The following is a 21,641-nucleotide window of genomic DNA, read 5'->3' on the forward strand; positions in this document are numbered from 1 at the left end:
ACCACCCTCCCCCACCCTCAATCCAATTGGTCAGACAGCCAGGACCACCCTCCCCCACCCTCAATCCCATTGGTCAGACAGCCAGGACCACCCTCCCCCACCCTCAATCCAATTGGTCAGACAGCCAGGACCACCCTCCCCCACCCTCAATCCCATTGGTCAGACAGCCAGGACCACCCTCCCCCACCCTCAATCCCATTGGTCAGACAGCCAGGACCACCCTCCCCCACCCTCAATCCCATTGGTCAGACAGCCACGACTGCGGTCCAATAATTCTCCGCTGTCCTGTATGTGACGTGCTGTGCGTTCACGCTAACAGCTACAAAACGTACAAAACAAAAGAAAAGTAAAACATCCCAGCAGTCGCCGCGTCGCAGCTTCATGTGCGGCGCCGAAGCACTCGTCGGACGCCATCAACGCGTGCGTCTGACGAGCGAGGAAAAGTGAAAATATAAAAGGCTTTTCAGAAGAACTTGCTGACGGAAATGTGTGTGTGCCGCCCCTCCCATTACAAGCAGGATTTACGAGAGAAAGGTGATCGGGAAACGGAAGTGGTGAAGAGCAACACTCGCTCCTTTTGTGTAGCTCACTTCTTCGTGGCCGCCTAGTGTGGAGTTGAAAGCCGAGCTCGACTTTTTATTCCGTAGCTTTTGTAGCGGGGCGGCGTTGTTGTTGTCGTCGTCGTCAACAAACAAAAACCTACAACAAAGTGTCGGGCGCGTCGGTTCGTGTCTCGGTGTGTCTCGCTGGCTTCCAATCGGAAACGAACGGTTAGACTGTCTGTCACGTATCAGGTAACCACGGAGACGCCTCGCAGGCGTTTTGCTTTCAAAGAAGAAGGGGAAAAAAACGCCTGGGCGAGACATGCGTGAGAACTGGCATACGAGCGGAGTGAACCGTTGTGTATTTCCGCTAACCAATAAGAGTGCAGACGTACAGAGGGGCGTCGCTCCACATGTGGTATAATGTCAGTGTTCTTCGCTGTGTGGAGTCGGGAGCAGAGTGTGTGGGGGCGGGGGGTGTGTGTGGGGAGGCGGCCACATTGGGTTGGTGAACCAATAGGAAGTCCCCGGCTGTCTCAGCGGGGATATGACTCCGCCCCTTATATGCCCAGAAAAGCACAGGTCTCTTTCAGACTACTCATCATCAGCAGGGCCAAATTAGCCATTGGGCCGGTTGGGTCCGTGGCCCATGGTGGGGCTCTCATCTCAGGGGCCCTTCCTTCGGCATAAAAAACTGGACCACGCGGTACTGGGTTTGAGGCCCTGAGAAAGGGCTCTTGCATAGGGGGGGGGCTTCAATTGGCTGTTGATTGTGTTCAATTTAGGTCCAAAAGATGATGAAAAAAATACAAAAAAATATATACCGGTCCAGGGGCCCTCGGGGGGGAGGGGGGTTAATCCGTTCCTTTATCAGGTAGGGAAGGCTAGCAGGCTAGCTAGATAGCATCAAGGTCCAAGATGTGACGGCGTGCGTGTCGTTGCGCGTCGCGCCCCGGCTGCCTCACTAGCTCCGGTGGCGTGCGGCGGCCCGGGTGGCGGCGCCGCCCTCCTCCCCCTCCCCCTCCCCCGTCGCCGGCGCCGGCGTCAGGTCGTCTTCCAGCACGTTGGAGTAGCCCTCTTTCTCCACGCAGCCCGCCACCACCTGCAGCCAGAGACGTGAGAAAAAAGGTACATTTCGTCAGTGGCGGAAAAAAGGACAACCGCCATAATCAGTCTCAGCCTGGTGGTGTCACCTACCTGCAGTACCAGTCTCAGCCTGCGGTCCATGGCGGCGAGGTGAGGCTGGATCAGGACGGGCGCCAGGCGGTCGCGGAGCAGAGACTCCTCCATCACGGCGCTCAGACGGTACTCCTCTTTAGCCAGCAGCTGGAGGCGCAGGTACGTGGAGCTCCTGAGCCTGGTGGTGACCACAGGAATTACAAGGGAATGTCGTCACTGTCCGGGCAGAAACCAGCTAACTCCATTTTTAATGTGTTTTTAAAAAAAAACAATGCTATTGAACACCCTTTACGTCTGTGTGTTGGTTGACCCATTGAGGCCTGACGTTGAAATAAAAAAACGTTCTTTTCGAAAATAGCAGACCTACAAGCGCCGCGCTATGAGCTTGTAGATCTGCTATTTTTCAATAGCTAAAGTATAACATAATGCTTAGTTAAAACACCAAAAGGGGTTCCCGTCCAGAATGGTTTAAAAACAAATGGAAACAATGAAAAGTATTGAAAAGTGCTTCTGACAAAACCAGCTAACTCCATTGGACCCTCAAACTGTCAACTGTCTGCTAAAGCAACTAACTTGATTGTATTTATTGTTTGTATATAGAGCGGTGCCCGTTGGGCACTGGCCTATTTGGGAACGATGCAAGTTGGAAATGCATGCCCCACCCAGTTATTATCTGGGTGGGGCTATGTCTGCCCAACAGCAGAGCAGCATACAGCATACAATACTTTATTGGCAGCTTAAAAAAGTAATCACAATAATGACACTGTTGAAAAACAGCGAAAGAAAGGGAAAAAAAGTTTGGTTTCAGTTGTGGTGAACCTTGAGACAGAACAACACAAATCAGACTAATAATAATAATAATAATAATAATAATAATAATAATAATAGTAATAGTAATAGTAATAGTAATAGTAATAGTAATAAATATTATTATTATAATTATAATAATAATCCTTATATATAGATTTGGGATCAATAGCAAAGAGGTATAGGCCTACCCCAAGAGAAGAATCCTTTGCAGAGTGCGCTATCTGGGCATAGCGATCTAACTATGACCACTTAAGTGTTATGAGTTGAGGTCATTATACTTAAATCTTGCATGTCCTTGACATGAAAACGTTTGAGCACCATTATTTTTTTAGCTACATTTCTATCGCACAATCTTTGTAAACCATTTGTATTTTCACCCAGTGGCAATATCTAAGCTTACGGTAATCCTGGGCTCAGGGGGGTTTCCCCCGGTTGGACGTAGCGTGTGGAAGGAACACGTCATTCCAACCAGTTCGTTAATTCTCCCTCCAGCAGTGGCTGACACCACTGAAGCATCATTTTGTCAGAAAACTGTCAGGACTTAGAAGACATTTTTAGAATTGCGTCCTCAAGTCTTAATGGGGGTAATTTAAGGTCTGGGTCGGGGTCAAGTTCCTGGCAACAACACCCACGTGTATAATTAATATCCAGTGAACTTCCTCGTGTTTGGAATGTGACCGAGAACTCCTTTTGTCTTAAACTCACCTGCAGCATTGACTGAGCGGGACCAGGATTGACAGCTCATCATGAGAGTGCTTTCCAAACCTACGGAGACAACAAATGAACCGCAGGCATTCAGAATACCACACTGTGTGTGTGTGTGTGTGTGTGTGTGTGTGTGTGTGTGTGTGTGTGTGTGTGTGTGTGTGTGTGTGTGTGTGTGTGTGTGTGTGTGTGTGTGTGTGTGTGCGGCCTCTACACACAGGCACAGGCCTATAGGTCAAAGCGTCATTCATATATGTCATCCACAAGTTGGTCAGACCGGTCTGGTGACTGAATACTTGCATGCTTTACAGATTGATCAGTGAGTTTTAGGTAGGTGAAGAATCATGAGTTTATTGGGAATGCTTTCAAACACACACACAAAACAATATATATATTTTTTCTTTTTAATTAGGGATGCACAATACATGGAAAGCCGTTAGCCGATGATAACCAACACACCAACATAACCAACCAAAATGCATGCTTAGCAACAACAGATAAATATGGGCTACAGCCATCGGTTAATGTCTTTCATCTCTCACGGCAAGCAAATAAAACATGAGCGCAGCGCTCCCGCTGTGAACAATTCAAACCCTACGCTGGGCGCTCTCACTCTCAGGCATGACATATAGAAACATCTTTCTGGACACGAGCCCTTACGGTGAATGCATCTGGACCCTCTTACCCTCTGCCGTTGTCCAGGTGGATGATGAAGGTCTCGTTGCCGAACTTCTCAAACGTCTCGTAGTGGTGGCGGTCCATGTTCCCTGTTTCAAGCACACGTTTAACCCATTAAGGTCTGATCGAGGCACGGTTTATTTTGCGTCGACTAAAACAATGACGAGGAAGGTCGACCGTTCACCGCCTGCCGTTGGTTTCACTGATGGAAACTAAATACAAACTAAATATGCTGACAATTTTGTCAACCAATACAAACTAGATTAAAATGTTAGGGAGGGACTAGTGGAGAAGAGATCCAGTAGAACTAAAAGACAAGTCATGTTATGTGTGGTTGCAGATCTGACAATAGCAGATCTACAAGTTCAGATTGGCTATGCCACTTTGAAAATGTTGAAAAGTGGCACGCCACTTTGAAAACTTTGTAAAGTGGAATGCCACTTTGAAAACTTTGAAAAGTGGCATGCCACTTTGAAAACTTTGTAAAGTGGCATGCCACTTTGAAAACTTTGAAAAGTGGCATGCCACTTTGAAAACTTTGTAAAGTGGCATGCCACTTTGAAAACTTTGTAAAGTGGCACGCCACTTTGAAAACTTTGAAAAGTGGCATGCCACTTTGAAAACTTTGAAAAGTGGCATGCCACTTTGAAAACTTTGTAAAGTGGCATGCCACTTTGAAAACTTTGAAAAGTGGCATGCCACTTTGAAAACTTTGTAAAGTGGCATGCCACTTTGAAAACTTTGTAAAGTGGCATGCCACTTTGAAAACTTTGTAAAGTGGAATGCCACTTTGAAAACTTTGTAAAGTGGCACGCCACTTTGAAAACTTTGAAAAGTGGCATGCCACTTTGAAAACTTTGAAAAGTGGAATGCCACTTTGAAAACTTTGTAAAGTGGAATGCCACTTTGAAAACTTTGTAAAGTGGCACGCCACTTTGTAGAGTGGTATGCCAAAGACCACTTTTGGAGCTCGCCCCTCATGACTTTCAGTAGCTGTCACAAAGTTTCCCAAGGGAGTTGGCTCGGAACAAATTGAGAGGCGATCGGTGAGGATTTCTTTTTGCAGATTGGATTTGGCTAACTTTCCCTAACTAATACCAATAATTGCGGGGTTCCTTCTTGACGTGGAAACGTTTTGAGAAGCAGTGTTGTTGTTGGCAGCAAATTTAGATTTTAGTTTTTTTTTTTTTTGTCTCTTCAATAGTTTTAATTTAGTTTTAGTCACATTTTAGTCACCTGGAATGTTTTAGTGTTAGTCTAGTTTTAGTCGACTAAATAACATATGATTTTAGTCAACTAAATCTACAGTTGATTTAGTCGAACAAAATGTATTTTTTCGGGCCTAGATGGTGTCGTTTCACTTGCTGAAAATAGCCGATCTACAAGCTCACAACGCGTCACAGCACGGCGCGTTGTGAGCTTGTAGATCTGCTATTTTCAGCATGCAACTAATTGGCGGCTGTGGCTCAGGAGGTAGAGCAGGTCGTCCAATGATCCATGGGTCGGCGGTTTGAATCCCGGCTCCTCCTGTCTACATGTCGAAGTGTCCTTGGGCAAGACACTGAACCCCAAATTGCTCCCGATGTGCTGGTTGGTACCTTGCATGGCTTCCGCTGCAATCGGTGTATGAATGTGTGTATGAATGGGTGAATGTAATGCACAATCTATGTAAAGCGCCTTGGATAAAGGCGCTATATAAATGCACCATTTACCATTTACCATTGTAAAATGACTTATACTGGATCTCTTGTCCACTGGTCCCTTCCTAACATTTCCGTCTAGTTTGTATTTGTTGACGAAATCGTCAGTATATCTAGTCTTAGTTTTGAGCAGCATGCGTTCTCTCCTCACCCATCAGGAAGTCAAAGATGGTCATGTCCATGACGTCTAGGAGTCGAGTGCCGCGGTCGTACGGCGGAGTCTGTTTCACCTCATCACAGTAGTCCGGGTCCACCTCCCACCTATGGGATTAACACATTTCATTGACTCTGGGTCCACATCCCACCTATGGGATTAAACACATTTAATTTAGTCTGGGTCCACCTCCCACCTATGAGATTAACACATTTAATTCACTCTGGGTCCACATCCCACCTATGGGATTAAACACATTTAATTTAGTCTGGGTCCACCTCCCACCTATGAGATTAACACATTTAATTTAGTCTGGGTCCACCTCCCACCTATGAGATTAACACATTTAATTGGGTCTGGGTCCACCTCCCACCTATGGGATTAACACATTTAATTTGGTCTGGGTCCACCTCCCACCTATGGAATTAACATAATTAATTTAATCCGGGTCCATCTCCCACCTATTCGAACACATTTAATTTAATTTTTAATTTAGTGTTGTCGTAATGATGTATTTACCTTGCAAACGTCACCTCTGTAATTTCATGTCATGAATCCATGTAGGACTGGCCTAGAATGTCTCTGAAGTTACATACCGGTACATTGCAAGTATTTCACAATACAGAGCCAGCTCCCGGTTTGCAATGACACATGCACGGCCAGTGGCGTGCACAGACATTTAGAGGGGGCAGGTGCTCAAGTTAAAAAAGGGCACCTTGTGCAGCGCGTGGAACCGGCCGGTTGCCTTAATCTATTTTGGGCGGGAACCCCTTTTGGTGTTAGCATTATGTTATGCTTTAGCTATTGAAAAATAGCAGATCTACAAGCTCATAGCGCGCCACCGAGTGGCGCGCTATGAACTTGTAGGTCTGCTATTTTTGAAAAATCAAAAAAAAGAAAGAAAAAAAAAAGTTTTTTTTTCTTGTCTTTTTTCCAAAAGGGCACATTGCCAAAAGGGCAGGGGGTGCTCTAGCACCCCCTAGTGTCTATCTGTGCACGCCACTGTGCACGGCATATATGTGCACTGTGCTCCGTGTCTACTCAGCCAATACGTGATTCCAAGGACTTGATGTCGGATATTGTCCTCTACTTTCATATCCATGTGAAAGTTCTGGGCTGAGGGGCCCGGAACGACAGCTGGACTGAATTGACCCAAATCTCCTGTTGATTACCACAAACGTCATCACAAATTGACCAGTGAAGCACAAATGGCTGGGGCACACAGTTGGCAGGTGGTGTGGTTAATTACGCAGCAGCATTCAAAACTAACTGCGAATAATGGCTGTGTGGGCTTGTGTGCATTTTAAAACTACCAGCAGGGCGGCGCCCTGGACAGCCCTATAGCAGTGGTTTTTAAACCAGTGGTCCCGGGGACCACCCGTGGTCCTTGAGGTGGTTCCAGGTGGTCCTCAGCTAAATAATAGAGAGTTGGTAACCAAATGGACCCTTATAGATATTTTACTCTTGAGACCCGTACGGGTCCATTTGGTTTAATTTTACGCTCTCAAGAGTCAAATTATTGTTAAACATCTGCATTAACCCATTCAGGCCTGACGTCGAAATTTAAAAAAAAAAGTTTTCTAAATCATGACAATTTTCGGAAAGATTTGAGGCACATTTTAACGATTTTTCAAAAATAGCAGATCTACAAGTTCATAGCGCGCCACTCGGTGGCGCGCTATGAGCTTGTAGATCTGCTATTTTTCAATAGCTAAATTATAACATAATGTTTAAAACACCAAAAGGGGTTCCCGCCCAAAATGGGTTAATGGTTAATGTGGTTAAACGCTAACGTGACATGGATGTGTTCCAGGTCTCAATGGATTAAGAATGTAGAAAAAGTTTGCATAGTTTGTCCATGTGCTGTTTTGCGTGTTTAGCATGGAATTGTGGACAAAATCTTATCCAACGACAGCAAAATATGATTTAGTTTTGGGTCTTAGTGGTTCCGTAAAATATGATTTAGTTTTGGGTCTTAGTGGTTCCGTAAAATATGATTTAGTTTTGGGTCTTAGTGGTTCCGTAAAATATGATTTAGTTTTGGGTCTTAGTGGTTCCGTGGCTCAAATGCAGAATGAATAATGGGCCTTGAAATGAAAAGCGTTGAAAACCACAGCCCTACAGCAGGGGTGAGCAACTTTGACGATGGCGAGGGCCAATATATTTCCACACTCACTCCAGAGGGTCGTATAGCCGATCTACAAGCTCAAAACGCGTCGCGCTGCGACGCGTTTTGAGCTTGTAGATCGGCTATTTTTGCTATATATATATTTGACTTATATTTTTTTGCCATTTTTTTATTGGAATCCTGAAAAAGTAACCTTTTTAATGAATTTCAAATGCATTTAGTTATAGTTATGTTAACTTTATGAACTGTTACCATAACTACATTGGACACAAAAAGACTAACATTTTTAATACTATTCATATTAATTAAGTAGGTCTACTAGTCATTTAATACTAGTCATGAAGTAATTAAAGAGAGTTTGGAATTGTAACAGCTGAAATCAATACTATATCAGTATTCTGATATTAACCTGTGGGCCGCATTAAGTGAAGGTGGGGGCCGCATGTGGCCCCCGGGCCGCCAGTTACCCACCCCTGCCCTACAGCATCAGCACCGGCCCTGCCACCGGGTTGTATGTTCAACGTGGCGAAGCCGTGTGCCACGGCGTGGTCCTTTATGCTCACTCTGCTTTCTTGCGTTTGTGGTAGCTCCGCCTCCACGGGTTCCTCCAGGTCTTGCGTTTGGCCAGCGTCAGGTCGGGCAGGAAGGCGGCCAGCGAGCCCTCCATCTGGTCCGGCTTACCGCACAGAGCGTGCTCAGTGCTGCAGTAGTACGAACACTCCCCGTAGAAACACACGTTATTGGCTGAGGACGCACAGAGGGGGGCGGGGACAACGGGTTAGAAACAAGGTTATTGGCTGAGGACACACAGAGGGGGGGGGCGGGGACAACGGGTTAGAAACACACGTTATTGGCTGAGGAGACACAGAGGGGGGGGGGCGGGGACAACGGGTTAGAAACAAGGTTATTGGCTGAGGAGACACAGAGGGGGGCGGGGACAACGGGTTAGAAACACACGTTATTGGCTGAGGAGACACAGAGGGGGGGGGCGGGGACAACGGGTTAGAAACACACGTTATTGGCTGAGGAGACACAGAGGGGGGGGCGGGGACAACGGGTTAGAAACAAGGTTATTGGCTGAGGAGACACAGAGGGGGGCGGGGACAACGGGTTAGAAACACACGTTATTGGCTGAGGAGACACAGAGGGGGGGGGGGGGGGACAACGGGTTAGAAACACACGTTATTGGCTGAGGAGACACAGAGGGGGGGCGGGGACAACGGGTTAGAAACAAGGTTATTGGCTGACAAGACACAGAGACAGAGACACGTGCGTGTGTGCGTGTGTGTGTGCTTGCACGTCTCAATCAGGAGGTTCACAGTGCCACCCCCAGGTCCCACAGCGCTACTGCAGCTGTCTGTACTCAAATGGACATACATCGGCACAGACGGGACAGACAGACAGACAGACATAGCCGTTAGTTGGAGTGGTTAGGGATGCAATGCTCATAAATAACTAACTGAGGATGCCTCTCTCTCACAGGGTTCATAAATAACTAACTGAGGATGCCACTCTCTCACAGGGCTCATAAATAACCAGCTGAGGATGCCTCTCTCTCACAGGGGTCATAAATAACCAGCTGAGGATGCCTCTCTCTCACAGGGTTCATAAATAACTAACTGAGGATGCCACTCTCTCACAGGGCTCATAAATAACCAGCTGAGGATGCCTCTCTCTCACAGGGGTCATAAATAACTAGCTGAGGATGCCACTCTCTCACAGGGTTCATAAATAACTAGCTGAGGATGCCTCTCTCTCACAGGGCTCATAAATAACCAGCTGAGGATGCCACTCTCTCACAGGGTTCATAAATAACTAGCTGAGGATGCCTCTCTCTCACAGGGTTCATAAATAACTAGCTGAGGATGCCACTCTCTCACAGGGTTCATAAATAACTAGCTGAGGATGCCACTCTCTCACAGGGTTCATAAATAACCAGCTGAGGATGCCACTCTCTCACAGGGTTCATAAATAACCAGCTGAGGATGCCACTCTCTCACAGGGTTCATAAATAACTAGCTGAGGATGCCTCTCTCTCACAGGGCTCATAAATAACCAGCTGAGGATGCCACTCTCTCACAGGGTTCATAAATAACTAGCTGAGGATGCCTCTCTCTCACAGGGTTCATAAATAACCAGCTGAGGATGCCACTCTCTCACAGGGTTCATAAATAACTAGCTGAGGATGCCTCTCTCTCACAGGGTTCATAAATAACCAGCTGAGGATGCCACTCTCTCACAGGGCTCATAAATAACCAGCTGAGGATGCCACTCTCTCACAGGGCTCATAAATAACCAGCTGAGGATGCCACTCTCTCACAGGGCTCATAAATAACCAGCTGAGGATGCCACTCTCTCACAGGGTTCATAAATAACTAGCTGAGGATGCCACTCTCTCACAGGGCTCATAAATAACCAGCTGAGGATGCCACTCTCTCACAGGGTTCATAAATAACTAGCTGAGGATGCCTCTCTCTCACAGGGTTCATAAATAACCAGCTGAGGATGCCACTCTCTCACAGGGCTCATAAATAACCAGCTGAGGATGCCACTCTCTCACAGGGCTCATAAATAACCAGCTGAGGATGCCACTCTCTCACAGGGCTCATAAATAACTAGCTGAGGATGCCTCTCTCTCACAGGGTTCATAAATAACCAGCTGAGGATGCCACTCTCTCACAGGGTTCATAAATAACCAGCTGAGGATGCCACTCTCTCACAGGGCTCATAAATAACCAGCTGAGGATGCCTCTCTCTCACAGGGTTCATAAATAACCAGCTGAGGATGCCACTCTCTCACAGGGCTCATAAATAACTAGCTGAGGATGCCACTCTCTCACAGGGCTCTCCACTCCCCCCCCCCCCCAGAAGCAAAGATTTCAGAAATTTCGTTCTGAAAAAATATATTTCACGATTTTTCTAAAATAGCAGACCTACAAGCTCGTAGCTCGTAGCTCGTGAGCTTGTAGATCTGCTATTTTTCAATAGCTAAATTATAACATAATGTTTAAAACACCAAAAGGGGTTCCCGCCCAAAATGGGTTAAACTTGTCATGGATGGGGAATGGAGACGTTCCGTGGCTGTGAATGACTGCCATAACAGGATGGGTAATGGAGACGTTTCGTGGCTCTGAATGACTGCCATAACAGGATGGGGAATGGAGACGTTCCGTGGCTGTGAATGACTGCCATAACAGGATGGGGAATGGAGACGTTCCGTGGCTGTGAATGACTGCCATAACAGGATGGGGAATGGAGACGTTCCGTGGCTGTGAATGACTGCCATAACAGGATGGGTAATGGAGATGTTTTGTGGCTGTGAATGACTGCCATAACAGGATGGGGAATGGAGACGTTTCGTGGCTGTGAATGACTGCCATAACAGGATGGGGAATGGAGATGTTCCGTGGCTGTGAATGACTGCCATAACAGGATGGGGAATGGAGATGTTTCGTGGCTGTGAATGACTGCCATAGCAGGATGGGTAATGGAGACGTTTCGTGGCTGTGAATGACTGCCATAACAGGATGGGGAATGGAGACGTTCCGTGGCTGTGAATGACTGCCATAACAGGATGGGGAATGGAGACGTTTCGTGGCTGTGAATGACTGCCATAACAGGATGGGGAATGGAGACGTTTCGTGGCTGTGAATGACTGCCATAACAGCGTCAAGTAGGATTGGGATCTGGCACCGGTTTTAATCACACTGTCAGACTTGGTATGTGGACTTAATGTCTGCTCTGCGATTACAATACTAGTGGTTCTCAAAACATTCTAATTATAACTCAGAGCGTTACACAATATGGTGTAAACCCCCTGCCCTATAGAGCGCCGCAGTCCCGCCCCCTTTCATGACGACGCCAGGCCCAGTCCCGCCCCCTTTCATGACGACGCCAGGCCCAGGAAATAATTCCTAATGCATTTTCCCCATAGACATTTCAAAAAGTATAGACCTTTTAAGCGCCGTACAAAGCCAACTCGAGTCGTGACAAATCATGACAACAAACACAATTGTTTGGGCCGAACAAATAATTAGAAAGACAACACTTTTTATTGTTGTTTTTCTTCTTTGTAATTTCAAGGACCCCTTATAGCTGAGAGAGACATGAAACAGGGACCCCCACGACATATTGCACATTTAACTCCCTCTACACCAACTCTCCGAAAAATAGCCGATCTGTTGTGAGCTTGTAGATCGGAAATTTTCAGCTAATGTTCCACCCCATCACACCAAAGATGTGGCGCCCTCACCTGGCGAGATGAAGAAGGTCTTCCACAGCTTCTTGTCTCTCGTCACGTCCCTGATCTCCCTGGTCATGTTGACCAGCCTCCCGGCCACCGGGGGCACTCTACGGAAGTCTAGGATCCTATAGGGAGAGAGACAGAGAGAGAGAGAGAGAGAGAGAGAGATTTAAATGCATATAAAATAACAACAACAATCCGCTCCTGAATGGTTTCCTCTGATGTGTGTGTGTGTGTGTGTGTGTGTGTGTGTGTGTGTGTGTGTGTGTGTGTGTGTGTGTGTGTGTGTGTGTGTGTGTGTGTGTGTGTGTGTGTGTGTGTGTGTGTGTGTGTGTGCGTGTGTGTGCGTGCATAACGTGCACACAGTAGTGTAGCACTGTGTACTCCACTGAGTCCACTTGCATGCATTCATTATTAAGTATAACTATGGCCTCCCTCTAGTGGTCGTATGGAGAAAGTACACCCTATACCTCCATTCTCATGAGCTTTGAATTGATATTGTTGTCAATCAATGCCCTGTACGAAGATCTACTGATCTGTAGATCTACAAGCTCACAGTGCATCACATGGCAGTGTGAGCTCATAGCTTGTAGATCTGCTACTTCTTTTGCGTATGGCTAGTATAGAACTGCGTAGAGCACCGAAGTCTGACGTCACTTCCAGTAGAGGGCACCAACACAAAGGTTCGTGTATTTTTTTATTTGTATTGAAATCTCCATAGGGCGATTTATGTCGCTTCATATAAGAACTGTGTTTGAAAAATAAACCGACCACCCCGGCGTTTCTGTCAGGGGAGTGGCTGTGCATCGTTAATGATGTCCATTCATATTTGATACAGCCAGTTTCTAGAGAAAATGGAATTAATGTGACCGCAAAAGCCTTGAAACTACATATGAATGCAATGTCGCTGAGCATATACGTCACGCCCAGCTGTCAACATATTGCGTTCCTGAGATTCCTCGTTGACGTAAGCTCAGCTGGTGGTGACTCGACTCGTACTAACCACGATACATTATATATCAATAAAATTAAAATAAACATAATTAACGTTCAGTTTCTGTTGTGCGACGGGCTGCGGGCAGAAGCAGCCTGACCGGAAATGTAGTCTCTGGGTTGTTTGGCTCGTTTCTAACGCTTATTTTGTTACTCTTTGGGTATATTTGTACATTTCCACCTTCAGTCGATGCTTCATATCCATATGAGTGAAAAGGCCGGGGTGATCGGTTTAATTTTCAAACACAGTTCTTATATGAGGCGATCTAAAATCCCCCTATGGAGATTATAATGCTTATAAAAAAATACACGAACCATGGGACTGGCGCCCTCTAGTGATAGTAGAGGGCAGTGACGTCAGGACTTCGGTGCTCTATGGGTGTTAGGAATACTGAACCGATTACAAGGTTTGTTTTTTAAGCGGCTTGGACTCCTCATGCATTGACGGGAGCATGAGGTCTGTCCGTTGCTCTCCCCGGGTTGGAAGAGGAAGTGTATAGCGCCCAGGATTACATTTGACAATTATTCACCCTTTGTCAAGTCCCTCCCCTGGTTGTACCCCTCTTCGCACCCATTGGTTGCCTTTTCGTGGTTGGACAAAAATCCTCTCTCTCCATCCACTACCATTAAAATAACATGTTTTCCAGTTGCTTCGTATTGATATTCTGTGTGTTTAATTCTTATTTTAAACTTGGTGTCAGTAAAAAGCAGTGGCGTGCACAGACATTTAGAGGGGCAGGTGCTCAAGTAAAAAAAGGGCACCTTGTGCAGCGCGTGGAACCGGCCGGTTGCCTTAACCCATTTTGGGCGGGAACCCCTTTTGGTGTTAGCATTATGTTGTGCTTTAGCTATTGAAAAATAGCAGATCTACAAGCTCATAGCGCGCCACCGAGTGGCGCGCTATGAGCTTGTAGGTCTGCTATTTTTGAAAAACAAAAAAAAAAAAGAGAGAAAAAAATGTTTTTTTTTCCTTTTTTTTTTCAAAAGGGCACATTGCCAAAAGGGCAGGGGGTGCTCTAGCACCCCCTAGTGTCTATCTGTGCACGCCACTGGTAAAAAGGAACATCACAGGTGCAGCACGGTGACTGCAGGGCAGGTCATGTTTTAGCAAATTCAACATAAACAAGGTGGAACCAGGGCGGGACAAGGCAGAAAAAGCCTTCTGGTTGGTCAGTTAGGAACCAATCAGAAGGCTGACAAATGGTGAATTGACACTGGGTGGTAGAAAAAATGGGTTGAATAATTATTGTGGGATAAAAATGAAGAATAATAAAACAAAATGAAGTAACATGTGTTTGACATGTGAGGTTTCCATGCCGACAGGGACGGTGTTACAGGAGCATTATGTTCACCCTGACCTGTCCACAGTGTATCTGACCTGTCCACAGTGTGTCTGACCTGTCCACAGTGTGTCTGACCTGTCCACAGTATGACCTGTCCACAGTATGACCTGTCCACAGTGTGTCTGACCTGTCCACAGTGTGTCTGACCTGTCCACAGTGTGTCTGACCTGTCCACAGCACGTCTGACCTGTCCACAGTGTGTCTGACCTGTCCACAGTATGACCTGTCCACAGTATGACCTGTCCACAGTGTGTCTGACCTGTCCACAGTGTGTCTGACCTGTCCACAGTGTGTCTGACCTGTCCACAGTGTGTCTGACCTGTCCACAGTATGACCTGTCCACAGTGTGTCTGACCTGTCCACAGTGTGTCTGACCTGTCCACAGTGTGTCTGACCTGTCCACAGTATGTCTGACCTGTCCACAGTGTGTCTGACCTGTCCACAGTGTGTCTGACCTGTCCACAGTGTGTCTGACCTGTCCACAGTATGACCTGTCCACAGTGTGTCTGACCTGTCCACAGTATGACCTGTCCACAGTGTGTCTGACCTGTCCACAGTGTGTCTGACCTGTCCACAGTATGACCTGTCCACAGTGTGTCTGACCTGTCCACAGTATGACCTGTCCACAGTGTGTCTGACCTGTCCACAGTATGACCTGTCCACAGTATGACCTGTCCACAGTGTGTCTGACCTGTCCACAGTGTGTCTGACCTGTCCACAGTGTGTCTGACCTGTCCACAGCACGTCTGACCTGTCCACAGTGTGTCTGACCTGTCCACAGTATGACCTGTCCACAGTATGACCTGTCCACAGTGTGTCTGACCTGTCCACAGTGTGTCTGACCTGTCCACAGTGTGTCTGACCTGTCCACAGTGTGTCTGACCTGTCCACAGTATGACCTGTCCACAGTGTGTCTGACCTGTCCACAGTGTGTCTGACCTGTCCACAGTGTGTCTGACCTGTCCACAGTATGTCTGACCTGTCCACAGTGTGTCTGACCTGTCCACAGTGTGTCTGACCTGTCCACAGTATGACCTGTCCACAGTGTGTCTGACCTGTCCACAGTATGACCTGTCCACAGTGTGTCTGACCTGTCCACAGTGTGTCTGACCTGTCCACAGTATGACCTGTCCACAGTGTGTCTGACCTGTCCACAGTATGACCTGTCCACAGTGTGTCTGACCTGTCCACAGTGTGTCTGACCTGTCCACAGTATGTCTGACCTGTCCACAGTATGTATGACCTGTCCACAGTATGACCTGTCCACAGTATGTATGACCTGTCCACAGTATGACCTGTCCACAGTATGACCTGTCCACAGTATGACCTGTCCACAGTATGACCTGTCCACAGTGTGTCTGACCTGTCCACAGTGTGTCTGACCTGTCCACAGTGTGTCTGACCTGTCCACAGTGTGTCTGACCTGTCCACAGTATGTCTGACCTGTCCACAGTGTGTCTGACCTGTCCACAGTGTGTCTGACCTGTCCACAGTGTGTCTGACCTGTCCACAGTATGACCTGTCCACAGTGTGTCTGACCTGTCCACAGTGTGTCTGACCTGTCCACAGTGTGTCTGACCTGTCCACAGTATGACCTGTCCACAGTGTGTCTGACCTGTCCACAGTATGACCTGTCCACAGTATGACCTGTCCACAGTGTGTCTGACCTGTCCACAGTGTGTCTGACCTGTCCACAGTGTGTCTGACCTGTCCACAGTGTGTCTGACCTGTCCACAGTGTGTCTGACCTGTCCACAGTATGACCTGTCCACAGTGTGTCTGACCTGTCCACAGTATGACCTGTCCACAGTATGACCTGTCCACAGTGTGTCTGACCTGTCCACAGTGTGTCTGACCTGTCCACAGTGTGTCTGACCTGTCCACAGTGTGTCTGACCTGTCCACAGTATGACCTGTCCACAGTGTGTCTGACCTGTCCACAGTATGACCTGTCCACAGTATGACCTGTCCACAGTGTGTCTGACCTGTCCACAGTGTGTCTGACCTGTCCACAGTGTGTCTGACCTGTCCACAGTGTGTCTGACCTGTCCACAGTGTGTCTGACCTGTCCACAGTGTGTCTGACCTGTCCACAGTATGACCTGTCCACAGTATGTCTGACCTGTCCACAGTGTGTCTGACCTGTCCACAGTATGACCTGTCCACAGTATGTCTGACCTGTCCACAGTGTGTCTGACCTGTCCACAGTATGTCTGACCTGTCTACAGTCTGTCGGCCAAGGCTTGACCCTGTGAGACTTAACACTGACGCACGCACGCACGCACGGTTGCACACACGCTACAAGCTCGTCAAACTACAAGCTCTACAAGCTCGTAGTGCGGCACCGAGTGCCGCGCTACGAGCTTGTAGTTCTGCTATTTTTGAAAAATAGTGAAAATGCAGTGCAAATCTTTGAATATATATTCTTTCAGAGCCAACGTTTTTAACTCAAATCTTTGCTTCTGGGAGGGTCCCTGGAACAACATATTTTCAGATGGGGGTCGACGGCCAAATACAGATCATCTTAGATGGGGGTCCTTGACATGAACATGTTTGAGAACCACTGACATACAGTAGAAACATGAGGGTTTTTCAGAAAACTGTCAGGATTTAGAAGACATTTGTAGAATCGTCCTCAGGTCAAAATGGGTTAAATGGTGCATTTAAATGGTGCATTTATATAGTGCCTTTATCCAAGGCGCTTTACATAGATTGTGCATTACATTCACCCATTCATACACCGATTGCGGCGGAAGCCATGCAAAGGTACCAACCAGCACATCGGGAGCAATTTGGGGTTCAGTGTCTTGCCCAAGGACACTTCGACATGTAGTCAGGAGGAGCCGGGATTCGAACCGCTGACCCAAGGATCATTGGACGACCTGCTCTACCTCCTGAGCCACAGTCGCCACTGGGCTGCTGCTACTTACTGGGTTAAACTGGGCTGCTGCTACTTACTGGGTTAAACTGGGCTGCTGCTACTTACTGGGTTAAACTAGGCTGCTGCTACTTACTGGCTCTACCTCCTGAGCCACAGTCGCCACTGGACTGCTGCTACTTACTTAGCCTGGTTAATAAACCAGACCGAATCAGCCGTTGGCAAAAAAAAGTTGCCTACCAGCGGATTTCGGTCTGGCGAGGCTCAGTAGCACGCCTCTTTCCTACAATCGAGAACAGGTCGGACCAATCGGGACACGGTATGCAATATGGGCGGGCTTTGGTACAGTGACGTTAAATGCTTGAGACTTTTGACTGACAGTAGCTCTGACCAATTGCGTCAAAGAGAAAATGTTTGAACCCGCCCCCCGGGAAATGAAATCCAAGTGGAGCCAGCCCAGACTGATATACCGCGACAGTGTTGTGTGATATTAGTCTGGCTTATTAGCCAGGCTACTACTTACTGGCTCTACCTCCTGAGCCACAGTCGCCACTGGGCTGCTGCTACTCACTGGGCTGCTGCTACTCACTGGGCTGCTGCTACTCACTGGGCTGCTGCTACTCACTGGGCTGCTGCTACTTACTGGTTGGCTGTGGCTCTTCTGGCGTTACAGCTAGACGTATTTGCTCCGGTGTTGCTGACTGTGAACCGTTTTTAGCGCTGCAGAGTGCAGACTCTTTAGCGCTGCAGACTCTTTAGCGCTGCAGACTCTTTCATCAGAGCTGCATGGGCAAGATAGATGGAGTAAAGGTGGCATTGGAAATGGAACCAACAACAAAACACAACAGCTCCATCCATCCACACTGAGTGGAGGTGAGTGAAGTCGCATGCAACAGTAATCATAATAAAGATGGACGCATGCCCACGTTAACTCTACCACTTGAACTGAACAATTAAGAGACTATATAATTAATCAACTTTCCCAGCTATCCCATTCCTTTACCCAGAGTAAAGGTGTGTGAATGTAATGCACAATCTATGTAAAGGTGTGTGTGTGTGTGTGTGTGTGTGTGTGTGTGTGTGTGTGTGTGTGTGCGTGCGTGCGTGCGTGCGTGTGAAAAGCAGTGTAATTAAGGTACCTGTCCAGGTGAAAGGCGGCGACCTCTGCGTTGTGTCTCTCAAAGTCGGAGAAGTAGAAGAAGTCTGGAGGAGTCTCCTGTTCTCTGGTCTGTCTGTTAAAAACACACACAATAACAGAGTTAGAAGTCTGGAGGAGTCTCCTGTTCTCTGGTCTGTCTGTTAAAAACACACACAATAACAGAGGTAGAAGTCTGGAGGAGTCTCCTGTTCTCTGGTCTGTCTGTTAAAAACACACACAAAATAACAGAGTTAGTCTCAAAATCACAACACAAACGTTCTCTTGTGGGAGTCTGCAATTCCATTCTCACTGTTTATATGCAATCCTGCCATTCCCTGTACGGCCAGCAGAGGGAGGTGATGGACCTATTTCATGTTCAGGACGGGAGCATGACACACACACACACACACACACACACACACACACACACACACACACACACACACACCTTTTTCCCATCACTGTAGTCCTTTTATGATGATTTCCTGTTTTTGGCTATATAGAAGTGTATATTTGTACGTCTCTAAATGTTCTGATGAATTTAACATGGTGGACCCTGTTGTAAACCAGTGTAATGCTGTCGTCCACAGTTAACACTTTTTGTATTGAGTTGCGCTTGAAATGTACTGTAATTCTGCAAACTGTTCATAAATACTGCAATCAATCAATTGCAGTATTAATACTTTTAAGTACAACAACCATCCATCCGTGTACACTCTGACAGACTCCTCCCAGTCCCGGTAGAGTAGTTCCGGAGCAACGGATTGTGTGGCCTTGTCTTTCCCCTAATGGGACTGATCGAGGGTAGCTATACTGGGACGTACTGTAAGTCGGGACTTGATCAACCCCGGCTGGGTCACCTGAGTGAGGGGCATGATGTTGGAAGACTCGGAACCCGGGATACATCACTGAGGATACGTATCAGGTGATGACCTTCTATATAGAAGTGTCTATTTGTACGTTTCTAAATGTTTTGATGAATTGAACATGGTGGACCCTATTGTAAACAAGTGTAATGCTTAATTGGGTCGTCCACTCACAGTTAACAGTATTTGTATTGAGTTTGTGCTTGAAATGTACTGTAATTCTGCAAACTGTTAATACATATATCAATCAATCAATCAATCACTGAGGATACGTCCCAGGTGATGACCTCGGGATACATCACTGAGGATACGTCCCAGGTGATGACCTCAGGATACATCACTGAGGATACGTCCCAGGTGCATCCATGCGCCTGGGACGTATCCTCAGTGATGTATCCATACTATTTTTAGTTATATACCACTGAGCTGACGGACATGTTCACCTCGCGTGACCCGAGAGAGAGAGAGAGAGAGAGAGAGAGAGAGAGAGAGAGAGAGAGAGAGAGAGAGAGAGAGAGAGAGAGAGAGAGAGAGAGAGAGAGCGAGCGAGGGAGAGGGAGAGGGAGAGGGAGAGAGAGGCTGGTCAGGAGAGGACACGCACTGCACGCCCTTGCACTGGTCACGTGTACATAACCCAGTGGATGTGACGATGCATGACATTGACCGCCAGAGGGCAGCAGAGAGACACTCAGTGAAAGAGACATCAGAGAGACAGACCCACAGTCAGCTAACTAGACAAGTCACAGACACACACACACACACACACACACACACACACACACACACACACACCACACACACACGTGCACGCTCCCACACACTCCTATTATTGGCCTTGTTGCAACCGTAGGACACACAGATTACTATGAAAACCTGCAAAACATGTCAGTCCGTCAGTCACGCCTCCATATATGGTCATCAGCCCTTCACCCCTCGTGACACCCACCATATATGGACATCAGTCCGTCACGCCTCGTGACACGCACCATATATGGACAACTCCATTTGTCGATCTGACCTCATCCAAACACTGCATGTGCACTCAAGACACACTCCATATATGGCCGGACCTCATCAAACCCTGTTTATCAGTGTGCATTTAGTGGTCAAAGTTGATCCCATTCCAACCACCGGTGGTCCTGGACGGGTTTCCAGGTGGTCCCGAGAGTTGGTGACCAAATGGACCCCTATATGAATCTTTATCTCTCGAGAGCGTAAAATGAAACCAAATGGACCCCTATATGAATCTTTATCTCTCGAGAGCGTAAAATGAAACCAAATGGACCCCTATATGAATCTTTATCTCTCGAGAGCGTAAAATGAAACCAAATGGACCCCTATATGAATCTTTATCTCTCGAGAGCGTAAAATGAAACCAAATGGACCCCTATATGAATCTTTATCTCTCGAGAGCGTAAAATGAAACCAAATGGACCCCTATATGAATCTTTATCTCTCGAGAGCGTAAAATGAAACCAAATGGACCCCTATATGAATCTTTATCTCTCGAGAGCGTAACATGAAACCAAATGGACCCCTATATGAATCTTTATCTCTCGAGAGCGTAAAATGAAACCAAATGGACCCGTATACGCCGGGTCCATTTGGTTTCATGTTACACTCTCAAGACAAGAGTTACATTATTACATACAGTATGCATTATTTAATGTACAAGATGTACAATAATTAATTAATTAGAGAATGTAGAATAATTCTTACTTTGATCAAAGCTTGCCTGTTATCTCTCCCAAGGGTACCAACATCAATACAGCATGGAATTGTGGACAAAATCTTGTCCAACACCACCAAAACATTCTTTCGTTTTGGGGCCTGAGAGGCTAAGGGCAGTATTATGCGTGTCTTAAGTAGCAGGTCTTATGACTTAACTTAAGACCTGGAGGCGTGGTAAATGCTGTTTGGCCACTCAGAATAGCCAAATTACATTGATCACGCCTCCAGGTCTTAAGTTAAGTAATAAGACATGGTACTTAAGACACGCATAATACTGCCCTATATGTCATGAAATGGTGCGGTTCCGTGGCTCAAATGCAGAATAACTAATATAATATGTATAAATATATAATATAATATATAATATGGACCTTGATAAGAAGGTTGAAAACCTATGCACTAAATAATCTCACATCCAACCCCCCTAGCAACCAACACCATCCAACCCCCTAGCAACCAACACCATCCAACCCCCTAGCAACCAACATCATCCAACCCCCTAGCAACCAACATCATCCAACCCCCTAGCAACCAACACCATCCAACCCCCTAGCAA

The 21,641-nt window shown here is 46.9% G+C and overlaps 1 protein-coding gene across 1 annotated transcript; it reads right to left on the minus strand.

Annotated features, from left to right (window-relative positions):
* Positions 1-1,506: 1,506 nt before the first annotated feature.
* Positions 1,507-18,947, minus strand: LOC306936266 (extracellular serine/threonine protein kinase FAM20C-like; the record flags this gene model as incomplete). Its single annotated transcript, XM_079519756.1, has 9 exons — positions 1,507-1,644; positions 1,740-1,899; positions 3,237-3,296; positions 3,922-4,003; positions 5,766-5,875; positions 8,460-8,640; positions 12,149-12,264; positions 18,490-18,582; positions 18,937-18,947. The coding sequence occupies 9 exons, from the start codon at positions 18,945-18,947 to the stop codon at positions 1,507-1,509; spliced, it is 951 nt and encodes a 316-aa protein (XP_079375882.1).
* Positions 18,948-21,641: the final 2,694 nt, after the last annotated feature.

The sequence above is a fragment of the Electrona antarctica genome (genome assembly GCF_951216825.1).
Source record: "Electrona antarctica genome assembly, chromosome: 14".
NCBI classification, from domain to species: Eukaryota; Metazoa; Chordata; class Actinopteri; order Myctophiformes; family Myctophidae; genus Electrona; species Electrona antarctica.